Here is a 25,820-nt window from a genome sequence, read left to right on the forward strand (position 1 = left end):
CATAAATATTCTCAATTCATTCCTTTTAGAGGATTCAATGAAGTTGGTCTCGTGGACAGCTGAGACACCCATCCGCCTTCATTCTGATATCACAGGTGGCTGCACGGTGGTGACTCAATCAGGTGGTGGCAGTGCAAAATGCCACCACAGAAACACCAAAAATGACAGTAGAGAAAAGCAGAGATTAGATTCCTGAAAAATATGAAATTCTATGCCCATCTCTTATATATATTTCTCTTCTGGTTCGTCCTGCTTCCTCTTCAAACACGGTCCCCCACACACGCAGCCCAAACAACATTTCTCAATTCCTATTCCTCCTTTTCCAAACCCTTCCCCACGCTGGCTGCAGCCTCCCATACACCCCCACACCACTCTTCTCGATTCCTATTCCTCCTTTGGACTACCGTGTTCCCTGCTCCTCTCTCATGACCCCATTGGTGTCACGTCACCACCCTATATCTAGCCTGACCGTGTGACCTTTCACTTCGGCCATGTGTGTGCCTGGGAGTCTTTTCCGTAGCCTGCTACAGGAAGGTAATCTCTCGACCATTGCCATTGATTTCGCTCCTTGCTATTTTTGTTATACTGCAATGGTTGTTTCCTAAGCCTTTGTTATAAAATGAACGACAGTATCTTCTCTGTCGACGGGTTTTTGTACAACGTCATCTGTATTTCGGGATCCGGCAACTGCCTGTTCCTATCAGTGGGTTATTTCTTGATACAAACAGTTGATGAAGGCAATGTACTCTCACTACGACATAGGGCAGTAAATTTCGTTGCATCACATTGGGGTAGATTTGGAGACGTTCTTCCTGTTGTTCTTTCCAACACAAGTCGAGTTATCACAACAAGTCAGGAGTACTATCAATACATGGCAACATCTGGAGTGAAGCTGAAATTCAAGCTCTTTCCGAGATTAGATCTTTCGACTCATTATCTGTCGTCTCCAGCAAAACACCTATTCACAACTGCGTCTTTCAAGAACTATTTCTTTCTTCTTGATTTCTGAATTCCTTTCTCGCCATTTTCCGTTCCTATTCTTACACCACTGTATGCTACAGCGGGCATCGATTAGTATACTCTATTAGGAATAGTGAAATGATGTAGGTCTCTAAAGAGGATTTTGATTATAAAGTCAAATGGCTGCGAGGACAAAAGAAAACTCCAGTTAATTTGGAGAATAAATGCAAAATCTGCAGGGGATCCAAGGCCAAAAAGACCACAAATTCCCCGCTGGGCATTCTACCCAACATAATTATCCTCAATGCATTCCTCTTTGCTACCAAGCTACATATGAGAGGATTCAATGAAGTTGGTCTCTTGGGCAGCTGAGACACCCGTCTTCATTCAGACATCACAGGTGGCTACACGGTGGCTCGATCAGGTGGTGGCGGGCCACCACAGAAGAACTGGAAAAGACTGCAGAAAAAAGAAGAGATTAGTAAAGTTTTCAGATCCCTGAAGAATATGATCATTTTTTGCCCTTAGAGTCTGCTAGGATTACAATTGAAATGTAGCTACGAAAAAGCCAAATGAAAATAATGCATTTTTAGTGTTTTTTAAAAATACTTTACAGTATTTGCCTGGCAAATTTCTATAGGTAAAGTATTCCAGATTTTTAGGTGCATAACAGCAAAAGTCCACCTCACCATTAATCATAGGCAGACCTCCATTAAAAGATCTAATGTTATGTCACGGAGTGTAGGGGGACAAACATTCCAACATTTAGGATGGCACAAGATTATTGAAGGCTTTATATACCATTGGTAGTATTTTAAAGTCAAGATGTGCTCAGATTTTCTTTTTCTAGTTAAGACTCTGGCTGCTGCATTCTGCACTAATTGCAGCTGATTGTGTCTTTCTTAGGAGTGCATTTTAGTAATCCAGTCGACTAAAACCAAAAGCGTGAACTAATTTCTTCTAATGTTATAAGAGTTCTAACTTTTGTTATATTCCTCAAGAGAAAAAATACAGTTCTAGTGATCTGGCTAATATGTGATTTAAAGTTTAGGTCAGAGTCAACGATGACTCTTAAATTATTTACCTCCGCCTTGACTTTAAGTCTTAAATTCTTTACCTCCGCCTTGACTTTAAGTCTAAGGGATTGAATTTACTTCTAATACCCTCGCTATTTCCATGTTTGCCAATCATTAAGATTTCTTTTAATTTCCTAATTTAGTTTCCGACAGTTACTACTCGTGCACTTGGAAATACTGCTAAGACTTTGGATCAGAGAAGCCGAGAGCAATAGGGTCATCAGGTGCTATCGATAAATAAAGCTGTGTGTCGTCTGCGTAGCTGTGGTAGCTCACCGTGTGCTTTAAAATAATGGAAGCATGGAGATTGAACAAAGCAGCAGACCCAGAATAGATCCTCATAGTGCACCATATACAATATCATGGGTCTCCAAAGTACAATCAGCACAACTAACAAAGAATTTTCTACCTGTTAAGTAAGACTAAAACCAATTTAAGATATTGACGGAGAAGCCCAGCCATTGTCTAAGGAGATTTAAAAAAAATGCCGTGGTCTATGGTGTCAAATGCTGCACTCAACTCTAAGAGAACAAGAACAGATATATGACCTCTGCCCTCATTAGCCCGCAAATCATTTACTGCTATGACCAGTACAGTTTCTGTGCTGTGATTTGTTCTTAAACCTCAATAAAACTTGTCAAGAATAGCCTGTTAATTCAAGTAATCATTTAGCTGCTTAATAACTGCCTTTTCTAGTATTTTTCTTAAGAAAGGCAGGTTAGAAATTGATTTAAACTTGTCAGAGGAATATGTTGCTTGAGCTGAGGTTTAACAACTGCAGTCTTTAGACAGTCTGGGAAGACCCCCGTATCTAATGATGAGTTCACTATGTCAAGTACACTATCAATTAGCACATCGGAGACTTCTTTGGAAAAGCCTGTTGGTACTGGTGAAGGATGCAGGTGGAGGGTTTCAGCTGAAAAACGATTGTACGTAGTTTGGGAAGATCTATTTCAGTGAAAGAATTTAACTCGCTTGAAAGGGCATGCTGGCGTTCAACAGGATTAACTTTGGTGGGGATGTACAATATTATTTCTGATATCATTTATTTTGAGTTGAAAAAATAGAGCAAAAGTTTCACAAGTTTCACTAGTAACTTTTAAGAGGCATTCCATTGAGTTAGTTGGGATTAAAAGACGGTCAATAGTTGAAATTCAAACTCTTGGATTACCAGCATTCTCATTTATAATTTTAGAGAAATAGGCCTGCCTCTCTGGACCGACTGTGTTGTTATATTTTCTCCATTTACACTCAGCTCTCCTGCATGTTCTCTCTAAATCAAACACTCTTTTAGTCTCTTCCATAGTATGATAGTGCTGGAGGATTTCTTAACAGTCTTTGCAGGGGTCACTGTCTCCGCTGAGCTCTCACCTTAGCATTAAAATTTTCCACCTTACACTGTTAGCTTTTTTAAGGTAAGTACCGCAGTCAGACTGATGGTTTAGAACATCAGCAAACATTGAAGCTGCTGATGTATCAAAATAACACTTTTTAATAATACACTTCACCTTGAATAATGACATGAAAGTACCCAAAACTGGCATCTTTAGAGTTTAATCAGCTCAAGTGAATCAATACTCTCTGAACCTTTTGGTGAACCAAATGAACAAAACTGTAATTTGGAGGAGCTGCTTCAATTAACAGTGACGCACCATCAGAGATGAGCCAAGTTTAACTTAGTGCAGGAAAGTCAATTTTCCTATCACTGCTACGACCGTTAATGCAAAAAGCCTTGTTGGTTAACACACTAATAATAATGCTCTAAAATAGTAAAGGCACACTTAAGGTTTCAGAAGAGCAAAGCTGAATAGGGTTGTTACGGCAGCTTGAAATTGTAATTAAGTTATTCGTGTTTATGCCGCTTTGTCCGGGTTTTTCAGTTACACTATGGTTTGTTATTATGGTTCTGATACAGTGCACATCTGTAGGTGAACTCAGTACAGAATTATCTATCACATCCTAACATGGCATTATAGTAAACATTAGGACTAACATTATGTAGTCAAGAAAGACAGATTACCTTTGAGATATTGTCGGAGAGGATTTGGGCCCCAAATCTGTTTGGATGCAGGCCATCACAGCTGTAGAAAAGAGCTCTCTCCCTGAAAAGGCCCCAATGAAGCCTACGATTCGCCTCTCACAGAAGATTCTCATTTGTTTGTTTAGGGCCAGAAGTTGACTGTAGATAGATAGATAGATAGATAGATAGATAGATAGATAGATAGATAGATAGATAGATAGATAGATAGATAGATAGATAGATAGATAGATAGATAGATAGATAGATAGATAGATAGATAGATAGATAGATAGATAGATATTAATGTTAGTATAGTAGGCAGGAGAAGACAGATATGAAGGGCACTATATAATAGATGGTCAAGCAGGCCATCAGGTACCGTGACATCTTCTTTCTACTTATGCAACTCCCGGTGCCAGGATTGTAATGGCGTATAAAGGCCAGAAATAACAACATTTCTTTTTATAATGCCATCCAATGCAAAATTCAATTCAAGATGCTTTACTAGTAACTGGAAACAAAGTAAAACAAAAATTAAATAAAGGGTTATTTGGGAGTGGAAAGAAAAGATAGATAGATAGATAGATAGATAGATAGATAGATAGATAGATAGATAGATAGATAGATAGATAGATAGATAGATAGTTTTACCAAGTCAAGATTAAGTTATACCATGATAGTAGAATTTAAATAACTGTTTATTTACTCTAAATCTATAATTGTAAGGACCAAAAAAATGAAAATATCATCTGTTAGCTTTTCAATGCTGGCATTGGTGCTGGCATCATTCATCCAGTCCTCCAAATGTTAACAGATGTATTCCAATTGTCAGGACTGTAGGGTTGTTGGACTCCAGCAGCAACATTAGAACCAACCCAGAATAGCACGGCAGTCTCTCCCAGGGTGCACTCACAGAAGACTCTATAAATGTGCCATTTCACCTACCCTGGTTGTTTTTATGTTGGAGAAAGTTCCCCTTGAGACAGGCAGAACATGTAAACTCCACACAGCACAGAACCGAGCCAACTCACCTGGAGGTGTGAAGCACTGTACGGCCCAATGTCAATTAAACAAGTTTAAATTTCTTAGACTAATGACTGTTGATGGAGAACCAAATTACTTGTAAGATTCCTGGTGCTGTGAGTGTTCTTAATCAGTCTGAGAGTAGACCTGAAGTCGATTGTGCACAGTCATGGTGGTGGTGCTGATAAAGTAAATCATGGCTTGTTCTACATTGTATGCATGATTTAGTAGTAAGATTAAGCATTCAAACAGGAAAGATTTTCCTTTTATGTGTCATGGAAAAACAAGTAGGAAGTAAACAACATAGATCTTCCGCATGTCATCAGTATAATAACAAGTCTGTTAATGCAGCAAAATATTTAGGGACCAGATTAAGAACTCGCCTAACGACATCAGCCGTAGTGTAAGCTCTGTATACGACTGACGAATATGTCATTTATTGCCAAAGGCGAAGGCATAAACAGGATGGTACAAGACAAGGGACAGTTTCAATGTGATCACCCAGAGGTTACAGAAACCCAAACTAGCAAATGGGGAGCAGACCCCCAAACTACTGTAGGGAGCCATGGACCAGTACTGATGTCAATGTGCACTACAATAACATGGGCTGCAACCGTGGTGTATATTTTTATATTTGTGTTGTGTACTCACAACAAGCCCCAGCCCCAAAACACAAATTTGACATTTACATTTCTGCTTTTCCCATTAACTTTTGAAACCCGGGTAGCTCTTCCAGATCTGACATTAATGTAACATACAGTATGTTAGCAGCTTTGTTGCAGGATTCCATTTTTTTCACTTTGCCATTTAAATGTATATTTTCATTACTATCATCACCCCCTGTATCCCTTCTTTATACTCCTTCATATTTGCCATCCACATCGTCTGCAAGCACACACTAGTCAGTTACCTGCCCCTCACAACATTTCAGAAGTCCTTCACAGGTGTTTGAGGAATCAAATGTGTTCTGCAACTCAATCTGACTATCTAACTATCAATCAGCAGTCAGAGATAACTGTAGGAATCCATCAGGCTATAAAGTAGCTGTAAAAGACACGCCTCTGAATGTCTGGCGACCAATCACCTGTCAAAGACAACAACAGATATCTGTCTGACTATCAGGAGGCTCTCAGAGACAGCAAATGTTATCTGCTGAGCCCTAGATGGCCTCTGGGAGAATGGAGTAGGTATATGGCTGTGCTTCTGGTAAGTGAAGCAATGAGCTGTCTAGTGATGGATTGTTTGCCAGAAACAGCTAATCAGGCTGTCTAGCTATCAATGGACTTTTGCAGGGTACATTACGGTTGCTTCCATATATATATATATTGTCTTGCATGTGCGTCAGAAGATCTCCTTAAGGGCTGTGTTGAGGTACGTCATAACCACCTGGATGAGAGGGGGCGCTATCGATAGCATTTATCATCTCCTTCGCTCCCCTATGTACCGAGAAATCGTCCAATAAAGGGTAACTGACTCAGCCCCTACAAGCTGACCATCCATAAAACCCCCGGCTTCCCAGAAGAAGGATTCATCTTGGCAAGAGTGACCCACCGGATGGAACTGCCCAGCAGACTGACCCTGACCTCCACCTAGAAGCCGAACCTCATGTCTATACTTTTGTGGTCCAGACACAAAGGCAAAGACACCTAAAGGGCATCCATCCCGCTATATCCTAACTACAGGGTCACGGGGGTCTGCTGGGAATGCAGGAATGAAAAATGTCCGGGAATGGATTCCCTACAACAACAACAACAACATTTATTTATATAGCACATTTTCATACAAAAGAATGTAGCTCAAAGTGCTTTACATAATGAAGAATAGAAAAATAAGAGACACAGTAAGAAAATAAAATAAGTCAACATTAATTAACATAGAATAAGAGTAAGGCCCAATGGCCAGGGGGGACAGAAAAAACAAAAAAAAAATCCAGACGGGCAGAAAAATAAAATAAAATCTGCAGGGATTCCAGGCCATGAGACCTAACATAAATGAAACAGTCCTCTTTGTATTTACAGTTTTCACGGAAGGACTTGATGATGATGATCATGTGGACTTCTGGCTTTTAGTCCATCAATGCTGGGGCATCATGGTGCTTTGAGTAAGTTGGTGGTGGCGCAGGCCGCCACCACAGAGAAACCGGAAAAAGAAACAAGAGAGAGTAGGGGTCAGTATGGATTTTAGAGCCACCATGAATAGTTATTATGATGAATAATACAAACAACTGATGTTCCAAATGCCGACTGGACCAGAGCTCTGCTCCAGTTGGAAACTTGACACCAGCCTAGACGTCCCATTAAACGACAGAAGTACAGTATGACATGGTGTGCACCTCTAGCCAGTCTATTTCTACTCAGTCGTTAGGCGACAATTCATAAAGGGATATTGAAACTTCCTACAGAGGCTTCTGAGGTACTTGTGCCGGTCCTTTAGAAGTCACCTGTCTTTAACTTATCTTCCCACAGAATCAAGTAAAGTGCTTGCATGTCACTTCTTGCTTTGACAGCACTTGACAACATTTTTTTTACGTTTACTACAACAGCACGCTGGTTGCCATGGCAAAGAGTAAAAAAACACACTGTATACATCTGTGGAGGTGCGTGTTGTTATCTAGAAATGAATTCCTCTTATTTATATGTTATAGCAATCCATAATCCATGCAAATCCTGCTGTCTGAATTGAGGACCTGGATGTGCCTCAATCATGACTTCCTGCATAATGACAATTTTTCCAGTATTATGAAATGTTACAGTAAACTCAAAGCAAACTGCAGAACTCAAGCTGGAATGGCAGACCTTGGATCAGACATAATGATCTGCTGAATTCATGTTTATTGGCTGACTAGAAGACTCCCTCATTTGGGTGAGTGAACAGCCAGAATCCCCTTCAGCTCCTTCCATGAATTCATTCATTCCATCCATCCATCCATCATGTAAAACAAGTCATTTGATTCCTGGTCAAAGTAAGCTGGAGCCCATCTCAGTACCAATGGAAATGGGGCAACAAGCAAATGTGAACAGGGTGCCCGTCCTTGGTCAGACTCATACACACACACACTTACTCATTCATTCATTTTTACTTTAATCCTCTTCAAGAATGCAGAGAATAAGATCTTATCTCTGTGTCGTCAGTCACAAGGCGGACCCACCTCTGGGCGACATGCCAGCCTGTCAGAGGGCATTCCCAGATTCACACACTCACATTCATGCTTTCATTTTCTCAAATTATACAGTGGATCCAGAAAGTTTTCAGCCCCCTTCACTTTCTGAACAATGTATTTGTGTTGTACATTTTATTTATGTGAGGTCGAGAGCCAGTCTCTGTATCCCAATGACGCTGTTGTTCAAATGACAGCTGTAAATTTTGTCTGGTGAGGACATCTGTGCCCTGCATTTACTTTCGGCCTTGCATCTGATTTTGCAGGGATACCCGAAATGGATTAAGCAGTTTCATTAGCAACTTCTCCTACCCTGTCTTCTTCACAGAGATTTCATAAAATGTCTAATCCAGCGTCAACTACATGGATGAAAACAAATCAGCCTCTGAACGTGCCTGTCCAAGAAAACTGAAACTCTCACTGCTGCTTAGAATTTCAGTGGTTATTACATATGGCTGTCACTAGATAATGCTGCATGAAACCTTTGCTTGAGCAGCCCACCTACATTGCAGGGGTCCCTGTTATGCATTTTAAGTAACAGAACATTTTCTGGACTTTTCACTGATAATCACAAAACTTGTGCACATCTATCTGTCTGCTGGATGGGCTGTGAGCAGTGAGACAATCATACTGGGAAACCCGACCTGCTCTGCTCCCTTTCCTGCTTTTAAATGACAGCCTTTTTCTTCTCCATTTGTCTTCTTTATGTTTCACTTTAATATCCATTTCACATTTTCAATTTAAGTATATCCTTTCTTTTTTCTTTCTTTCTTTCTTTCTTTCTTTCTTTCTTTCTTTCTTTCTTACTTGATGAATGACATAACTAATTAGTTATAAATATACACTACAAGTTTTCAAAGAATTATTTAATTTAATTAGCCTCGTTTTATTTCTTCTGTGGCTGGGTGCTGTAATGACAGCTCAGCACTGCAGCAAGAAATGTTGGGGTGCCAACCGGGTTGTCCTTTTTATTGGTCAAGAAGAGCTCCACGCGTCCCTCTTACAGGGATTCAATAAGAAGACTATCAGGAGTGACTTTGCCTGCTTTAGCTGACTCCGTCTCACAGGTTGCTCTAGCCAAAGGTGACTATGCCTCCTTCCAGCAATAGACCTGAGCTGCGGGCCATCGGAGCTCCACTCTGTTGAGGAGGTGGTGATCTTCTATTACACGTCAGTTATACTGTGGTTAAGATTAGGGTTGGGGGAGGGTTATCTCGACTCAAGTTGAGTAAACCAGGTGACAAAAACCTGCAATCTAATTGGCTGTCCAGGAGCTACTGAATCGTGGAGCTGCAGAGGTCTGCAGCTGGACTAATCTTCCTCATCTCCAGGACACCCAAGACATTATAGAGGCGGGACCCGAAGAGGCGGAGCTAAATGCCCTCATTGGGTGGCTCCTCGGCACTGTGGGGAAAGAAGGAGAAGACAGTGTTAGTGGCAGCGCCCCCTCTCGTCTCGGCAGGTTATTACATACCTCGACTGAGCCTGCAAGCAGGTCCTCCAACATGCATGTATGACACCGTCTTTCTTTCTTTCTTTCTTTCTTTCTTTCTTTCTTTATGGCTGTTTGTTTTAATGATCAGATTTTTATGTGATTTGTGATGCTAACTTGAGAGCAAAAACAAATGCTAGCAGCTTAGCAGATTTTTTATTGGGCCAGGCTAAGCTTGCCATCTATGTCACTAGGAAGGAAAAGATTAAGAGTGGCAGAGAGTCTGACTTGGTTGGTTTCTGTAGGGCACAATTACAAATAAGAATTTTCTTACATTACAAGTTTTATGAGATGAACCACAATTTGCAAACTTTTATAGAACAGTAGTGTCTAACAAATGCACTTTGTAAAATGGTTAATGAGGAATGTGTTTTTCTTTTGTGAATTAATTATTATGAAACTATGGCAGAGTACACAGTCATAGGTCACACAAGATGTTCAGTTTTTGTGATGTTTTGATGTTTTTGTGTTGATTGTTAATGTTTAATAAAAGGTATATTTAAAACCATATCTTTCTTTCTTTATGAATGAATGATTTAACTAATTAGTTATTAAAATGTAAGTTTTTGAGGAATTAATTAGTCTATTTTAATTTCATTTTTAAATACATCTTCTTTCTTTCTTTCATTCTAAACCACTTATGCATTTTAATGTTGTTTGTACACTAATAGATAGATAGATAGATAGATAGATAGATAGATAGATAGATAGATAGATAGATAGATAGATGAAAGGCATTATATAATAGATAGATAGATAGATAGATAGATAGATAGATAGATAGATAGATAGATAGATAGATAGATAGATGAAAGGCATTATATAATAGATAGATAGATAGATAGATAGATAGATAGATAGATAGATAGATAGATAGATAGATAGATAGATAGATAGATAGATAGATAGATAGATAGATAGATTAATAGACAGACAGGAAGCCCAAAACACCAGACACAAATCCAACTTGAAACAAAAGTTCTTTCATTGAAATAAGGCTTTTAGGTGTTAAATCCAGCCATTTGCTGGGCCTGCTAGTCCAGGGCATTGTCACAAGGAAGCTGGCATCCATCCCAGCAAGCATCAGGTGTTAAAGAGAAGAAATTCCTGAACACAATTCCAGTCCATGGCATGGTGAGTACACAGACTTCAGGGGACAATTTAGCATCACCGATACACCCGACTTGCATGTCTTTGGACGGTGGGAGGAAATCCCCACACACACAAACACAGGGAGAACATGCAAACTCCACACAGGGAGCAGCTGGGATACAAACTTTGGTCTCCAAACTGTGACAGCGTCACCACTATGTGGCTGTTGCTCCCCTTGACAGTGTTTAATTAACACTTCAGATGTATAAATAAGTTCCCTCCTTCCAAAAATTCACTTGAAAGGGTTAGTATTATACTCTTAAGGATTTGTTTAACTCTGGAGATCGTGCTGTGTGGTATTACTCACGATATAAAAACGTTGGATTGTTTAACTTAATGACTTATCTTATCTTATGTCATTCTGTATTCAGTAAAGCTGCTTGCCATACTGCTTACATTGGAAAGCACTTTTGTAAAGTGTATGCCTACCTGACAAGACTGTTTTCTTTCTCTTCTTTAGTTCATTTAAACCCAGCTGCTTTGGTAACATGCCTTGCTGTATCACTTACTCTTATATAACTTATGCTGTATATATATATATATATATGTATAGGGCAGTGGAGATCTAATTATGCAAATTTCATTACGCTATAACTTATTAAATTTATTACATAGAAAATAACCCAAAAAATCCCAGACCATTGAGAAGTGTGCAAACTGACAACATGAAGAATCGTCTTGGTGCCAAACTGGAATTGTCTCCGCATAAATCAAAGTCACCCAGACGATCTGGATCTGCATAATTAGATCTGGACCACCCTGTGTGTATATATATATATATATATAGTGGGTACGGAAAGTATTCAGACCCCCTTCAATTTTTTGTCCAGGATATCCCTGTACTTGGCCGCATTCTAACACATAATTCTAAGCGGTATGTGTGGAGACAACCAGGCACTGCTCATCACTTGTCCAATACAGTCCCCACAGTGAAGCTTGGCGGTGGCAGCATCATGCTGTGGGGGTGTTTTTCAGCTGCATGGACAGGACGACTGGTTACAATCGAGGGAAAGATGAATGCGGCCAAGTACAGGGATATCCTGGACAAAAACCTTCTCCAGAGTGCTAAGGACCTCAGACTGGGCCGAAGGTTTACCTTCCAACAAGACAATGACCCTAAGCACACAGCTAAAATAACGAAGGAGTGGCTTCACAACAACTCTGTGACTGTTCTTGAATGGCCCAGCCAGAGCCCTGACTTAAACCCAATTGAGCATCTCTGGAGAGACCTAAAAATGGCCGTCCACCAACGTTTACCATCCAACCTGACAGAACTCGAGAGGATCTGCAAGGAGGAATGGCAGAGGATTCCCAAATCCAGGGGTGAAAAACTTGTTGCATCTTTCCCAAGAAGACTCATGGCTGTATGAGCTCAAAAGGGAGCTTCTACTAAATACTGAGCAAAGGGTCTGAATACTGAGGACCATGTGATATTTCAGTTTTTCTTTTTAAATAAATCTGCAACAATTTCAAAAATTCTTTTTTTTTGTCTGTCAATATGGGGTGCTGTGTGTACATTAATGAGGAAAAAATGAATTTAAATGATTTTAGCAAATGGCTGCAATATAACAAAGAGTGAAAAATTGAAGGGGGTCTGAATACTTTATGTACCCACTGTATATATATATATATATATATATATATATGTCAAATATAGGTAGCCCATCAGACTAAGATTTTTATTTTGTTCAGGAACCTTTTCAAAGCCAAAAGAAACTAATTTAATATGCAAAGACCCCCTTCCTAGAAGGACAAGGTTCTTTGTCGAGTAATCTGGACTGGCTCTAGCATTTTTGCTCTCCTAGGTGAAGCTGTAAAGGTTACACCCAAACCTTTTAAATCTTTACACATATATAAGGAATTAAAGTTTTTCTGTGTAGTTACATGCATATACAACAGAAAATGGGGTGGTGGATTGTTTGAGGTTTCTGGTTGGTGTTTCTAGTGGACTCATATATGTTAATAATATCAATTTGTAAGGCCAGGGGTGGGAGATTTTCATTTTCTTTGGAGATATATATTTATATTCCACTAACTGTACTACCTATCTAAGATGGATTGAAAAGTAACTAATAAATGTAGACCTCAGCGTTAACATTTGCAATGCACTGTACAATGTACAGTATATGTTTCTATGTCATTCATTATGGGATTCATAAAAGCAAGGTTAATGTTTGTGATGCGCCACCTGTCGGAATGACAAGTGCAATGCATATCTCTGTTATATGCCATTTGGCATGGGATTCGTAAAAACAGTGTTATTGTTTGTGATGGAATGAAAGTGGCTGTCTCAGCTGTCCACAAGACCGACATCATCAAATCCTATCAAGTGAAGCATGAAAACTAAGAGGTTTGATTTACCAACAACACGCATGTTAGGTAGAATGCCATCTGACTTTACCTTGTTTTGCTGTTATTTATTTATTTATTTATTTAATATTATTGCTAAATCTTAATTATTTTCTCATTTTGTAGCTTTCATTTTTTAATTTTGTAAAGCAATGAGACTACAGTACATGGAATCAAACAACTCTGTAAAATTCCTTTAAAGAAACATCATGGCTGTGGAAAATTTACAAACAAGGCAGGCAGTACCCAGGACGGGAGCCTGGTATCCCGGAGCTGTAAGGCTATCAATGGCTGTGTTTCCTCTTCTGTCTGTTTAAAAGACAACGTAAGAACATAATTTGACAAACGGGAGGTGAACACTCAGTCCATCCAGCTTGTTTGTTCAGATAACAATCCATGGATGGCAATGCAAGGCTGTCGCTCAGGACGCCGTCATCGGAGGGGGTGCCATTTATGAAAGTTAAGGGAACGACCGTCTGAAATCCCTTCAAGTGCTATGGACACCAAGAGGCGCGTGATCCAGGCAACGAGGGGAACCATCCATCCTCAAGGTGTCATAAAATTGAATGGGCGCTATGGACACCGATGGGCGTCGTTTTGGTAACTCAGGGAGCGCTTGATCCGGACACAGAGGGGGTCCCTTCAAATCTAATAATACCGAATCCGCGCAATGGACACCGAGAGGCGCCCTTTATGTAACTCTAGCGTCTAACGCTTCGGACTTTTCCGTCCCCCTGACGACGCTAAAACACTGGGGTGCGTTGTTTTGGTAACTCAGGGGGTGCGTGATTCGGACCGGGGCGGTTTTTAGCTCCAGTCTAATAATGTTGAATCTGCGCTATGGACACTGAGGGGCGCCGTTTATGTAACTCAAGCGGCTAACGTTTCGGACTTTTCTGTCACCCTGATGGCGCTAAAAACACTGAGGGGTGTCGTTTTGGTAACTCTGGGGGCGCGTGATCCAGACATCGAGGAGGACGCCTATCTTACAACTCTAGTAGTACCGAATGTGCGCTATGGACCCCGAGGGGCGGCGTTATTGAGACTCAGGGGCTCCGCGCTCCGAACATAGCCCTGCATTACGGGCTTCGACCGGCGCTGCTAGCCAACTGCTACGCTGTCTCAAAGCCTTGCTTGAATCACTGACCGGTTAACCACAGATTTTTATTTGCTGCATTTTAACTTGCTATATGATATTAACTTTGAAATGTATTATATAACTTTTTTTTTACTTGACGATATTCCAAAAGAGCTATTTTCCATCCATCCATTTTCCAACCCGTTGAATCCGAACACAGGGTCACGGGGGTCTGCTGGAGCCAATCCCAGCCAACACAGGGCGCAAGGCAGGAACCAATCCCGGGCAGGGAACACACAAGAAACAATTTAGAATCGCCAATCCACCTAACCTGCATGTCTTTGGACGGTGGAGGAAACCCAAGCAGACACCTGGGAGAACATGCAAACTCCACACATGCTAGGAGGGCCCGGGAGGTGAACCTGGGTCTCCTAACTGCGAGGTAGCAACGTTACCACTGCGCCACCGTGCCGCCCAAGAGCTATTTTACTTATTATTAATGGTTGTGTCAAATAAATATTCAAAGATCAAAACATTGTTTTTTTTCTTATAATCCAAAACCAGTTAAGCAGAAGTTTCGTGTTGCGCTCCCTGAAGGCTGCGGCGCCTATAGTTTGTTTCAGCGGAACTTGTCTCCGGAGTGTGATTAACTTTGAATTAAAATCATTTTTTTTAATTAGTTTACTGCTTTTTTGTTCCTCGAAGGCTGTACGGTCGGTTAGATCCCATTCCAGCCGCTCTTGTTAATTAGAGGTTTCTTCACACTTTTGTCGGAACTTTTTCAATCGGAAGTCTCCTTTCTTTTATCCCAGAGACACTCATCGCTCCCGCATCTCTGCTTCTTCGTGTGTCTTCCCAGTTTCGCTATTTTCGCAATTCCTCCATTACCATTGCAGTCCTTATCTCATCTGGTCCTTTCAAACTGAATTGTGCTGGAAAAGTGCGCCAGTTCACGAGTGACGTCATTTTAGCGGCAGATGACCAAGAAGTCGCGCCACGCACACCTAGAAAAACAGAAATGATGGAATGGCCGACTTAGCTCGAGCACAAAAGAAACAAGAGTGAAATCCTCGCGCTGCAATCAAACTTATAAAGACGTTAAGGTTAATAAGGACACTGCTAAAATTGTGTAAATCCAGAACCATAGTATTCTTACAACAGCTTAACCAATTTGACAGAAACATCAATGCCGCAGCCTATCCAGACAGCACTGGCCGCAGGAGTCGGAAAGATAGCCGCCAATCCAAAGCATTCAGGTATACAACCACAAAGGGGTCGCTCTGGAAATTTAGAGTAACCACGTTTGCATGTATGTGGGGATCTGGGTAACCCATGAGGAGAACATGCAGACTAAACATGGGCAACGTCCAGGGTTTGAACCTTGGAGACTATAACCTTGAAACGTCATCCAAAGTTCAGAAATATAATATTCCACTTTAATAAATGGATAAGCGTCTATGTATCGGGGTGTCCGTGTGGTTGCTATGTCTCTTCATTGCAACAGATGATATATCTTAAACTAAAATGCATTGCAATTTCCATTCCATTCCAACAGATGGCACATCACAAACATTAACATTAACACTGGTTTTACAAATTCTACACCAAATGGAATATAACAGAGAAATACATGTCATTCCAACAGATGGTGCATTATTACTATAAACGTTTGTGATGTGCCATCTGTTGGAATGACAAATGCAATGCATTTTGTTACTGCATGCATTACAAAATACATTCAAATATTTGGTGCATTTAAAACATTAACAGTGAGGTCTACATTGAATGTATAGATTTCAGTCTTTCTTAGACTGCTAGCACAACTATTAATAACAATAAAAACAACGAACAGGGAAAATATTTTAGATCAAATGAAGAATTAGCCACATATTGAAACCTACAAACGCCGCTCTGTGCCTCTGTAATGCAAACTGAGATGCCGGCGACAGATGATCATTTCTCAGCTCCTAAGGGCTCGCCGTTTAATCATCAAGATGTCTGCGTGCAGGTGTGAATTATTTCATGTGGCACAATCCTTACAAACGTGCTGAAACCCGTTTAAGCCATTGGAGGCTTTTGGAGACCAGAGCCAGCACGAGACGGAAGGTAGGAATCAACTCTGGATGGGGCGCCATCATGTCAGGGTACATAAACCGCACATCAACGCTAGAATGTTAAATCAGGGTCTAGCTATTCAACCAATCACATTGCTTACTGTCTCAACGACGAGCAAGCAAAGGGTTCATTTTATTCTTGTACTAATACTAATTTTGGCATGACATGTATTCATTCTTATTTTTATCTTATTTAGTTTTTCTTTTTTTGAAAAGGTTTTCTTTGATGTCTTGTAAAGCACTTTTGAGCTACATTCTTTATGTGACAACGTGCCATAGAAATAAATATTGCTGTAAACCTCCACTCATTATTTTCCATCACCCAAACAAGCTTTAGAAGAATCACTGATCATCAATACAATGGGATGCACATGAGCCAAATTTCAAGCGTTACAAGCGGCTAAAATACAACGAGAGCTCGCAAACTCTACACATGGGCCTCTCATTCCCGGGCCCGGTGTTGTAGCGCCATCTGCTGGTGCTTTCACGACACGTCGTCCCTCGTTTCCCCAGTTTCACTTTTGTGGTGGTACAGAACGATTCTGCCATCTTGTGGGCAATGTAGGAATCTAATCTTTCATAGTTTTTTCTGATCGCTTTACAACTCAAGGGTTCTCAAAGTCGATCCTGGGGACCCACTGTGGCTGCAGTTTTTGATCCTACTAGCTACTGTTTTTTATTGGACTCCTGGGCTAATTAAGTGAACTTTTATTCCCCAGATTCTTTGTTTTGGGAACAATATAGAAAATAGTGAAAACAAAACACTGTGTTGCCAAGATCAAAAAAATTCAGCTCAGTATGATCCACCCTTTTTGAGGACTGGAGGACCACGCGTTTCCTAGTATAAAATAAAACAGACTGCCAGCTCCACAGCCATATTCATGGTTGACACAAGTTGTCTCTTAGGGTCCATCAAGGTTTCATCAAGTGAATGGATCAGCCTCTCCACTTACTTCACTTGTCAACACTCAAATGTTACAGAATCCTAGAAAAACAAAGTTCGGTATAAATATTTATACATATATATACTAGGGGCTTTGCCCCCTGCTCATTTCACTCGCCAACCCACACCCCCTGCCTGCGTTATGCACCAGCAACTTCGCATCTCTGCCGCTCGCGTATGTGGATTTCACTTTCAGCAAACAACAAATCTTTTAATTCTCGTGGATACGCCTCTTCATTGGGAAGAAACACTACTTTTCTCGGATGACAACACAAATTAGACGATCTACAAGTCTCCAACTTAAACTTTAAATACGAACAACATCTCTTTTCACTGTTCCGTTATGTCACCGAGTAATAACTTCCATTTGTTTGCGCTAATGCAATCTTTACTGTTATTTTTTTGGAGACTTTCAAATTTTAGTACTTTCATTATTTCTAACCTGCTGTGCGTGTGTATCGCGCCGTTTCTGAATTCTTTATGACGTTCTACTTTGTCATCTAGTCTTTGTTTTTTATTTCTGGCCCCTGGTGTGCTTATATCTCTTGGTACAAAGTGTCATCTCGCGGGACGTGAAAGTATCTCTCTGAAAAAGTTATGTCTCGTCCTAGTATTTTTTTTATTATAATAAGAGTTATACATACATATCTCTCTATTATACACAGCGAGCAGGGGGCAAAGCACCCTAGTGTGTGTGTGTGTGTTTATATATATATATATATATATATATATATATATATATATATATATCCATCCATTTTCTAACCCACTGAATCCGAATACAGGGTCACGGGGGTCTGCTGGAGCCAATCCCAGCCAACACAGGGCACAAGGCAGGAACCAATCCAGGGCAGGGTGCCAACCCACCACGGGACACACACAAACACACCCACACACCAAGCACACACAGAATCACCAATCCACCTAACCTGCATGTCTTTGGATTGTGGGAGGAAACCGGAGCGCCCGGAGGAAACCCACACAGACACGGGGAGAACATGCAAACTCCACGCAGGGAGGACCCGGAAGCGAACCCAGGTCTCCTAACTGCGAGGCAGCAGCTACCACTGCGCCACCGTGCCACCATATATATATATATATATATATATATATATATATATATATATATATATATAAATATATATAAATTATATAATATATATTATATATATATTTTATATATATATATTATATAATATATATATATACTGTATATATATATATATATATATATATACACATACTGGATGTACAGGAGGACAAGGCTTATGAAGGGTGCTATCTCCCCCAAGCTGGTATCTGAGCTTCGCAATTTCATCTGTCTATCTATCTATCTATCTATCTATCTATCTAATCCTGCCTACTATACTAAAATATCTATCTATCTATCTATCTATCTATCTATCTACAGGGTGGTCCAGATCTACTTACGCATATCCAGATCGTCAGGGTGACTTTGATTTATGCGGGGACGATTCCAGTTTGGCATGAAAGCGATTCTTCATGTCATCAGTTCGCACACTTCTCAATGGTCTGGGATTTTTCAGGTGATTTTCTATGTAATGAACTTAAGTTATAGCGTAATGAAAATGGCATAATTAGATCTGGACCACCCTATATTTGGTTGAGATGACAATAAAGTTTGCTTTGACTTTCACTGTGCTCTTGAAGTGTATGTGACAATTAAGATCTCTAATCTAACAAAAGTCAAAAACTGATTGCATACTCCCAGACCCAAAATTTCTCTTCAAACTAGCTGGCAGTGGGTTCTCCGACTGGAAAAGTCGCTGGGCCGAACCCTCAAGTTTTCTGGGTCTGACTCACTATTTTGCTGGATCAGTACTAAAATGTTGAATTCAGCATTGATACCTGCTTTTGGACCCCAGTGCTGAAACAAATAACAGTAACTCCCCCAAACACCTCCACCCCCCAACTGTCTTAACTGCAGCCATCCTACTCCATCTTACAATTACACACCACCCTGCTCTACCACAAAATCGCAAGCCCCCTACCTTGCCACGCTCTGAAAATCAATACAAGAAGGGAATGGTAGCCCCCCTTAGGAAGTATCCAGTGTGTTTGAAGAGCAGGGATAGATGGTTGTGCCCCCTGGTGAGTCGAGCCACATGTCATACACATAGAATATTTCATTGAAGAAAGAGCGTGCACAGGGAGGAGTTTGTGATCGCACTAACAGATGGTACTTGAAAACTACCATTTACTTCCAGTACGGAATGTAAGGAAATTCTTATATTATATACACTCTCTCTATATATATATACCTGTATATATAAAATCCTAAGACTAAAAGTGCAACGATTTTATGTGATATTTTTCTGCCACATTTTTTGTCACTCTTTAAATCGGGCTTATTTTAAAACCTACATATATATATGTTGGTTATCATTCTTTTTCAGAATTTATCGAAGTTTAATGTTATTAGATTTTCAGGTTCTTATTCCGGTTTTTAAATTATAAACTAAAAAATAATATGAACTTGCGTCCCGTGAGACGAGACTAAGTGGCAAGAGACTTAACAAAAAGAGTAGGACAGCTGCTGTACAGGCTTTTAAATGTTTGAAGTGCCAAGCGAGATGCAGATCACGCAGCAAGCCAGCAGCTGATCGAGCAAAGAGGAGGTAAAAAAAAATCTATTTGTTTCCCATTGTGTCAACGTTTAAGAGGGGGGTTTCAGAGGACCGACCGCATCTCCTTGGGGTGTGTTCAGCCCCCCTCTTCACAAAGTGAGTGGCAAAGACACAAAGTGGCTGGCGTGTAGCGTAGACTTGGGGGATTGGCGAGCGAAGCGAGCAGGGGGCGAACCCGCTATTACATCTATATGATCTTAAAAAAATGGATAAATATCAAGTAGAAGAGTTTCATCCTTATATACAAAATCATGATGTAAGTCTCCAAAGATGATTTTGATGATAAAAACCAGAAAAGCTCTTAAGCTGGAGAAAAATACAAAATCTGCAGGGGTTCCAAGGCCAAAAAGACCACTGATCCCCAATTGGGCATTCTACCCAACACAAATATTCTTAATTCATTCCTCTTTGCTACCACTATGAGAGGATTCGACAAAGTTGGTCTCATGGACATGAAGTGGCTGGCGTGTAGCGCAGGCTGGGGAGTTGGCGAGCGAAGCGAGCAGGGGTTGAACCCCCTAGTATATTATATAATCTTAAAACTTGGGATTTTCTATACTTTTTCAGCACTGGTATACCAAACAACCCTACTCGCTACGTGACCACAATACCAAGATTGTAAGAAAATTAATATTTATTACATTTATAACAATCAGTACACTATGAAAGGCACTATATAAAAGTTAATTGTCTGGCCCTCGCTGAATAGCTCTTCTCATATCTGTAGTACCCAAAGTCTTTGTGCCAGGCAGTATGGCCGTACAGTTAAGACACTGGACTGTAATCCACAACATTCTAATTTCCCCACCACCTGTGTGACCCCAAGTGAGTCACTTCACCAGCCAGGGCTCCAATTGTAGGAATCTGGAACCAGCCGTACGGCACTACACCTGTAACGTAATAGGGTTCACCATGAAAAGGCGCTAGAAGGGCTAACTGCAGCTTTAGCATCACATTGCATAGATCTGCTCTCTTCATTTCGGACAAAATGACCTGTCATACCAAAATAAGGAACCAATAGTCCAATTCTTCCTGCAGAACTTGCCAGAAGGGTTAAGTGAAGAGAAGCTCAGGTGCATTGTCCACTCTTTCCTTGTTCCTTGGTTGTAATTATTCAATGTTGAGTCAAATGAAATTTTTTCCATAGTTTATTGTAGCACAGGTGTCATACAACTGTATCATTTTAGTCTATGGTGTGCGATACAAGTTCTCCAAGGCTTACAAAGAAAAAAATGAGTCTCTTGGTCTCATGCACAACCACCCTTGTACCACCTGCGGCTCCTCTTCACCTCATTTTAAAGTCTTTCCACCCATCGGCTCTTTGGGTAGTCCGGGGTGAGGTCTGGAGGGTATGGCCGATGTGGAAGACACTCAAAGTTCGACTCGTCCGTGGTTGCAATCGTTATGAGGGCAGAATGGGGCTGAGCATTATGACATTGCCACAAGACACCTCTAACTCTGGATTCATCAACAAACTTTGACAGGTTTCATCTTTTCACTGCTCAAAATGCGGATGACCGAACGCTGCTCCTCTTTGATGAATCTCTCCAGTAGTGCTGCCATCTTTATACTGCTACTATGACATCACGTAGCTCATCTTGCACCCTACTCCCACCTACTGGACACTCTTAATATCATTTCTAACGATGACAATGGTACAGTGTTTAGAACTTCTATCACAATTTTAAGGTTTTTCATTTGACTCACCCTCGTATATTTAAATTTTTACAATGGTTCCCCCATACCATTTGAGAAATCCGGCTCTGCCACATCAACTCCGTCACATCATTTTGTTTTGCTTGTCTTCTCGAGAAGCCTCATCTCACCCTTCAGTTCCTCAAGACCTCGAAGGCCTGCCTCTTTGTCCTCCTTCGGACCCCTAGGCTCCTTTTTGCCTTTCATGAGGGTGCAGTCGATGCCCTTAATATTCTGTGCTTTACAGGTGCTCTCCTTAATGCTTTCTTCCAGGGAGGCAACGTCCCTTTGGAGGCCGCTATATAAGTACTGCATGTCCTCGATTTTCTCGCCCAGATTTTTGCTTTTGCTCTCACTTTTCAGCAGCTGCTTCTTTGCCTCCTGACAGGCGGCCTCCAGGTCTTCGAGGGTCTCCATGTTTTTCACTCTTTCGTGTTTGAGTAGTTCTTCCAGAGATCTGGCCTCCAGTTCTGTGCGGTGCAGCCGCTGGCCAGCCTTTTCCAGCTCTTGCTCTTTGTCTTTTATGAGGCCGACTTTGTGACTCAGCTGCTCCTGCCTCAGACGGAGCTGCTCCTTCACGCTGTGCAGGTCCTCCATACAGCGCTTCTCGTAGCCATTCATCTCCATGAACATCTCTTCCGTCTTTTGGGTGCTGTTCCTCTCCTCTTCACCATTCTCCTCTTCCAGCCTCTTCAGCCTCTGGTCCAGATTCTGCATGTTGAGCTGAATCGTTTTAAGCAGCTTTGTGTTGAGCTTCTCCCTCTTCTCTGCAGAGGCCATATGGTCAGACATTTGATTGAAGAGCATCAGGTTGGTTTTTTGAAGGGTCTCCACTTGTTCCAAAGACTTCTTTAGGAATGCTGCTAGGTCCTGAAAGGCAACAAGAGCGATCATGTGAAAAGAAAGGCAACATAACATAGTATAAAACTATCAAGGTTACTTAGGCCAGTATGGGGTTGGTCAGAAAGTTGGAAATCAAACCCTGAACTGGGTGACACCTGCAAATTCAAGATTAGTTGGGGGCCAGATCATGGACTTTGCACTCCCCATCATCATTATCACATTGTTATTAAAACAGGAGCTGCGTGCAAATCAACATCCATCATCCAAGATGCCACTCTTAAGAAAATGGTGTGCATTTTAGTTAAAAGATTTTAAAAGAGGAACTGCACGTACTGTAAATCATCATCCAAGATTGTGGATACCTCTCTTAAGATTAAGACCCCTGAGAGCATTTTTGTAAAACTGTGTGCAAATCTTCATCCAAGATTGCGGATAACCCTCGTAAGACCCTTGTGTGCATATCTGTGAAAGATATTTAAAAATGAACAGTGTGTAAATCATTGTCCAAGACTGTGGATGCCTCTCTTAAGACCTTGATGTGCATTTTTGTAAAGATATTAAAACAGGAGCTGCATGTAAATTATTGTCCAAGATTGCGGATACCTCTGCTAAGATCCTGGTGTGTGTTTATGTGAAGCTGAGTGCAAATCATCATCCACGATCGAAGACGCGTCTCTTAAGACCTTAGTGTGTGTTATTGTGAAAGATATTAAAACAGGAGCTGCATGTAGATTATTGTCCAAGATTGCGGATAACCCTCATAAGACCCTTGTGTGCATATCTGTGAAAGATATTTAAAACAGGAACTGTGTGTAAATCATTGTCCAAGACTGTGGATGCCTCTCTTAAGACCTTGATGTGCATTTTTGTAAAGATATTAAAACAGGAGCTGCATGTAAATTAACGTCCAAGATTGCGGATACCTCTGCTAAGATCCTGGTGTGTGCTTATGTGAAGCCGAGTGCAAATCATCATCCACGATCGAAGACACGTCCCTTAAGACCTTAGTGTGTGTTATTGTGAAAGATATTAAAACAGGAGCAGCATGTAAATTATTGTCCAAGATTGCGGATACCTCTCTTAAGACCCTTGTGTGTATTTTTGTGAAAGGTTTAAATGCTTTCATGTGTCTTAAGGTCACCCATTCACTTATTAGTGACTGACAGTTAGGTATCACTCCTATGTAGTGGTGTGTGAATTGATCTGTGTATGTGTGCTAATTTTGATGTGTCGAGCAGACCAACCTAGTAACAAACCTGGTCCGTTGAAATGTCTCACAGAACACTCTAGAATACGCCATCATTAGGTGACTGCATCCTGTAAGCATGTTTTATGGGAACACACGGCAAGCTACATCATGGAATGGTCGTGTCAAGAATGACACAAATGAACCAAGTTGTCATGAGTGGCATCATAAATACTTTGGATTGCAGTTACATTCTGTTGATTTAGAGAATGTAACTGGTGAAAAGAAACAAGACAATGAATTCAAGTCTGTCAATCATTAGCATCGGATATCCTCCACATGATAAATGGGGGAGCTGAGGTTCTTCCCAAAATGATTTCCTTTTTTTTATAAATAAACTCAAAATTATTTAAACATGGAACCTCAGTAAATGACATGTAAGAGCACAGAGCAGATTTAATGGTCTTAAATCCAACCTCTGGGCAATGCTGTGTGTTTTACTACAATATTTTAACACAATTAACGTAATAGAAGATCAATAATAAGTTCTAATTCTGGACTTTGGGAATATTCTTGTGACCTGGTTGAAGTAAATTTTAACACTGGACTTTGGGAGTATTCTTAAGAGCAGGTTGACATTGACCTACACTCATCCTAAACACTAAAAAATAAAGGAGCCACAGTGGTTCTTCAAAGTGATGCCACAGGGGAACCAATTTTCGGTTCTCAAAAGAGCCATCCACATGAAGGTTCCAGAAAGAACCTTTATTTATCCATAGCAGGTTATCTAAATGGTGTGTAAATAACAGGAAGGTCGTGGAATGGTGAGGATGAAGGGAGCAGAATTGTCAAAGGTCGAGGAGTTTAAATACTTGGGATCAACAGTACAGAGTAACAAGGAGTGTGGAAGAGAAGTGAAAAAGAGAGTGCAGGCAGAGTGGAGTGGGTGGGGAAGAGTGTCAGGAGTGATTTGTGACAGACGGGTATCAGCAAGAGTGAAAGGGAAGATCTACAGGATGATAGTGAGACCTGCTATGTTATATGGGCAGGAGACGGTGGCACTGACCAGAAAGCAGGAGACAGAGCTGGAGGTGGCAGAGTTAAAGATGTTAAGATTTGCATTGGGTGTGACGAGGATGGACAGGATTAGAAATGAGGACATTAGAGGGTCAGCTCAAGTTGGACAGTTGGAAGACAAAGTCAGAGAGGCGAGATTGCGCTGGTTTGGACATGTGCAGAGGAGAGATGATGAGCATATTGGGAGAAGTAGGCTAAGAATAGAGTTGCCAGGTAAGAAGAAAAGAGGAAGACCTAAGAGAAGGTTTATGGATGTGGTGAGAGAAGACATGCAGGTGATGGGGGTGACAGAACAAGATGACAGGGACAGGAAGATATGGAAGAAGATGATCCACTGTGGCGACCGCTAATAGGAGCAGCCAAAAGAATAATAAGAAGAAGACGGTTACTTAAATGACCATAAATAGAATAACAGATTTGTGAAATACCAGTGGGTTCCTGATTTTAAAAGAACACCAGCTGCATAAAAATACCACAGGCTCAGTTCAGGTTTTCAACTGTACGCATTATGGTAGCCTACTATACATTAACAATGTCTGTTTTTGTCCAGAGGTCAGGGACCTTTTCAATGTCTGAAGAACCGATTTTATATGCAAAGTACCCTTCCCTTTATGAAATTGTTTAACAAGCAAGGGTTCAATGAGGAACAACCCAACCCAGTGAAGTGGTATTAGACATTATCAAGATATTCAGCAGCCTATACAGACTTATGCTGTAAGCAATTAAAAAGTGCATTTTAGTTACGCTTCACTGCCATATTTACAATAAGCTGTACCTTTTTATAAATGACGACACGCCATCAGACCTCCGCTTTCTACCGACCTAACCCTGTTGGCCACAACTTAAGCCAAGCCCCGCATTTCCTACTCACTTCCTTTGCGATCCTGGCTCTCCTCTTTAAACAGCAGGTGTACAGCAGCACGCCAACCATGGCCACCCAAAGGGAGAGCATTCCTGCGGCTAGGAGTCCATCGAGCTCCAGCGGGACGGCCATCAGCGGCGCCGAC

At 40.9% G+C, this 25,820-nt stretch overlaps 2 protein-coding genes across 8 annotated transcripts in view; one reads left to right on the top strand and one right to left on the bottom strand.

Annotated features, from left to right (window-relative positions):
• Positions 1-25,820, top strand: part of LOC120540501 (nuclear receptor subfamily 5 group A member 2-like) — a 112,095-nt gene that overhangs the window by 23,461 nt on the left and 62,814 nt on the right. Inside the window, exon 2 of the mRNA XM_039771341.1 lies at positions 16,357-16,413. Within this exon, the coding sequence (XP_039627275.1) occupies positions 16,357-16,413 (57 nt within the window). The remainder of the gene's footprint in view (positions 1-16,356; positions 16,414-25,820) is intronic.
• LOC120541374 (probable DNA double-strand break repair Rad50 ATPase) overlaps positions 21,342-25,820 on the bottom strand; it is a 67,152-nt gene continuing 62,673 nt past the window's right edge. For 6 of the 7 annotated variants that reach the window (XM_039772936.1, XM_039772934.1, XM_039772935.1 and 3 more), the window contains one exon: positions 21,342-22,577. In XM_039772936.1, the coding sequence (XP_039628870.1) occupies positions 21,798-22,577 (780 nt within the window). In that variant the 3' untranslated portion in view covers positions 21,342-21,797. Of the gene's footprint in view, positions 22,578-25,684; positions 25,755-25,820 lie in introns of those variants that run through there. The other variant, XM_039772933.1, reaches the window with a different exon arrangement.

The sequence above is a fragment of the Polypterus senegalus genome, chromosome 12 (assembly GCF_016835505.1).
Source record: "Polypterus senegalus isolate Bchr_013 chromosome 12, ASM1683550v1, whole genome shotgun sequence".
Lineage (NCBI taxonomy): Eukaryota > Metazoa > Chordata > Cladistia > Polypteriformes > Polypteridae > Polypterus > Polypterus senegalus.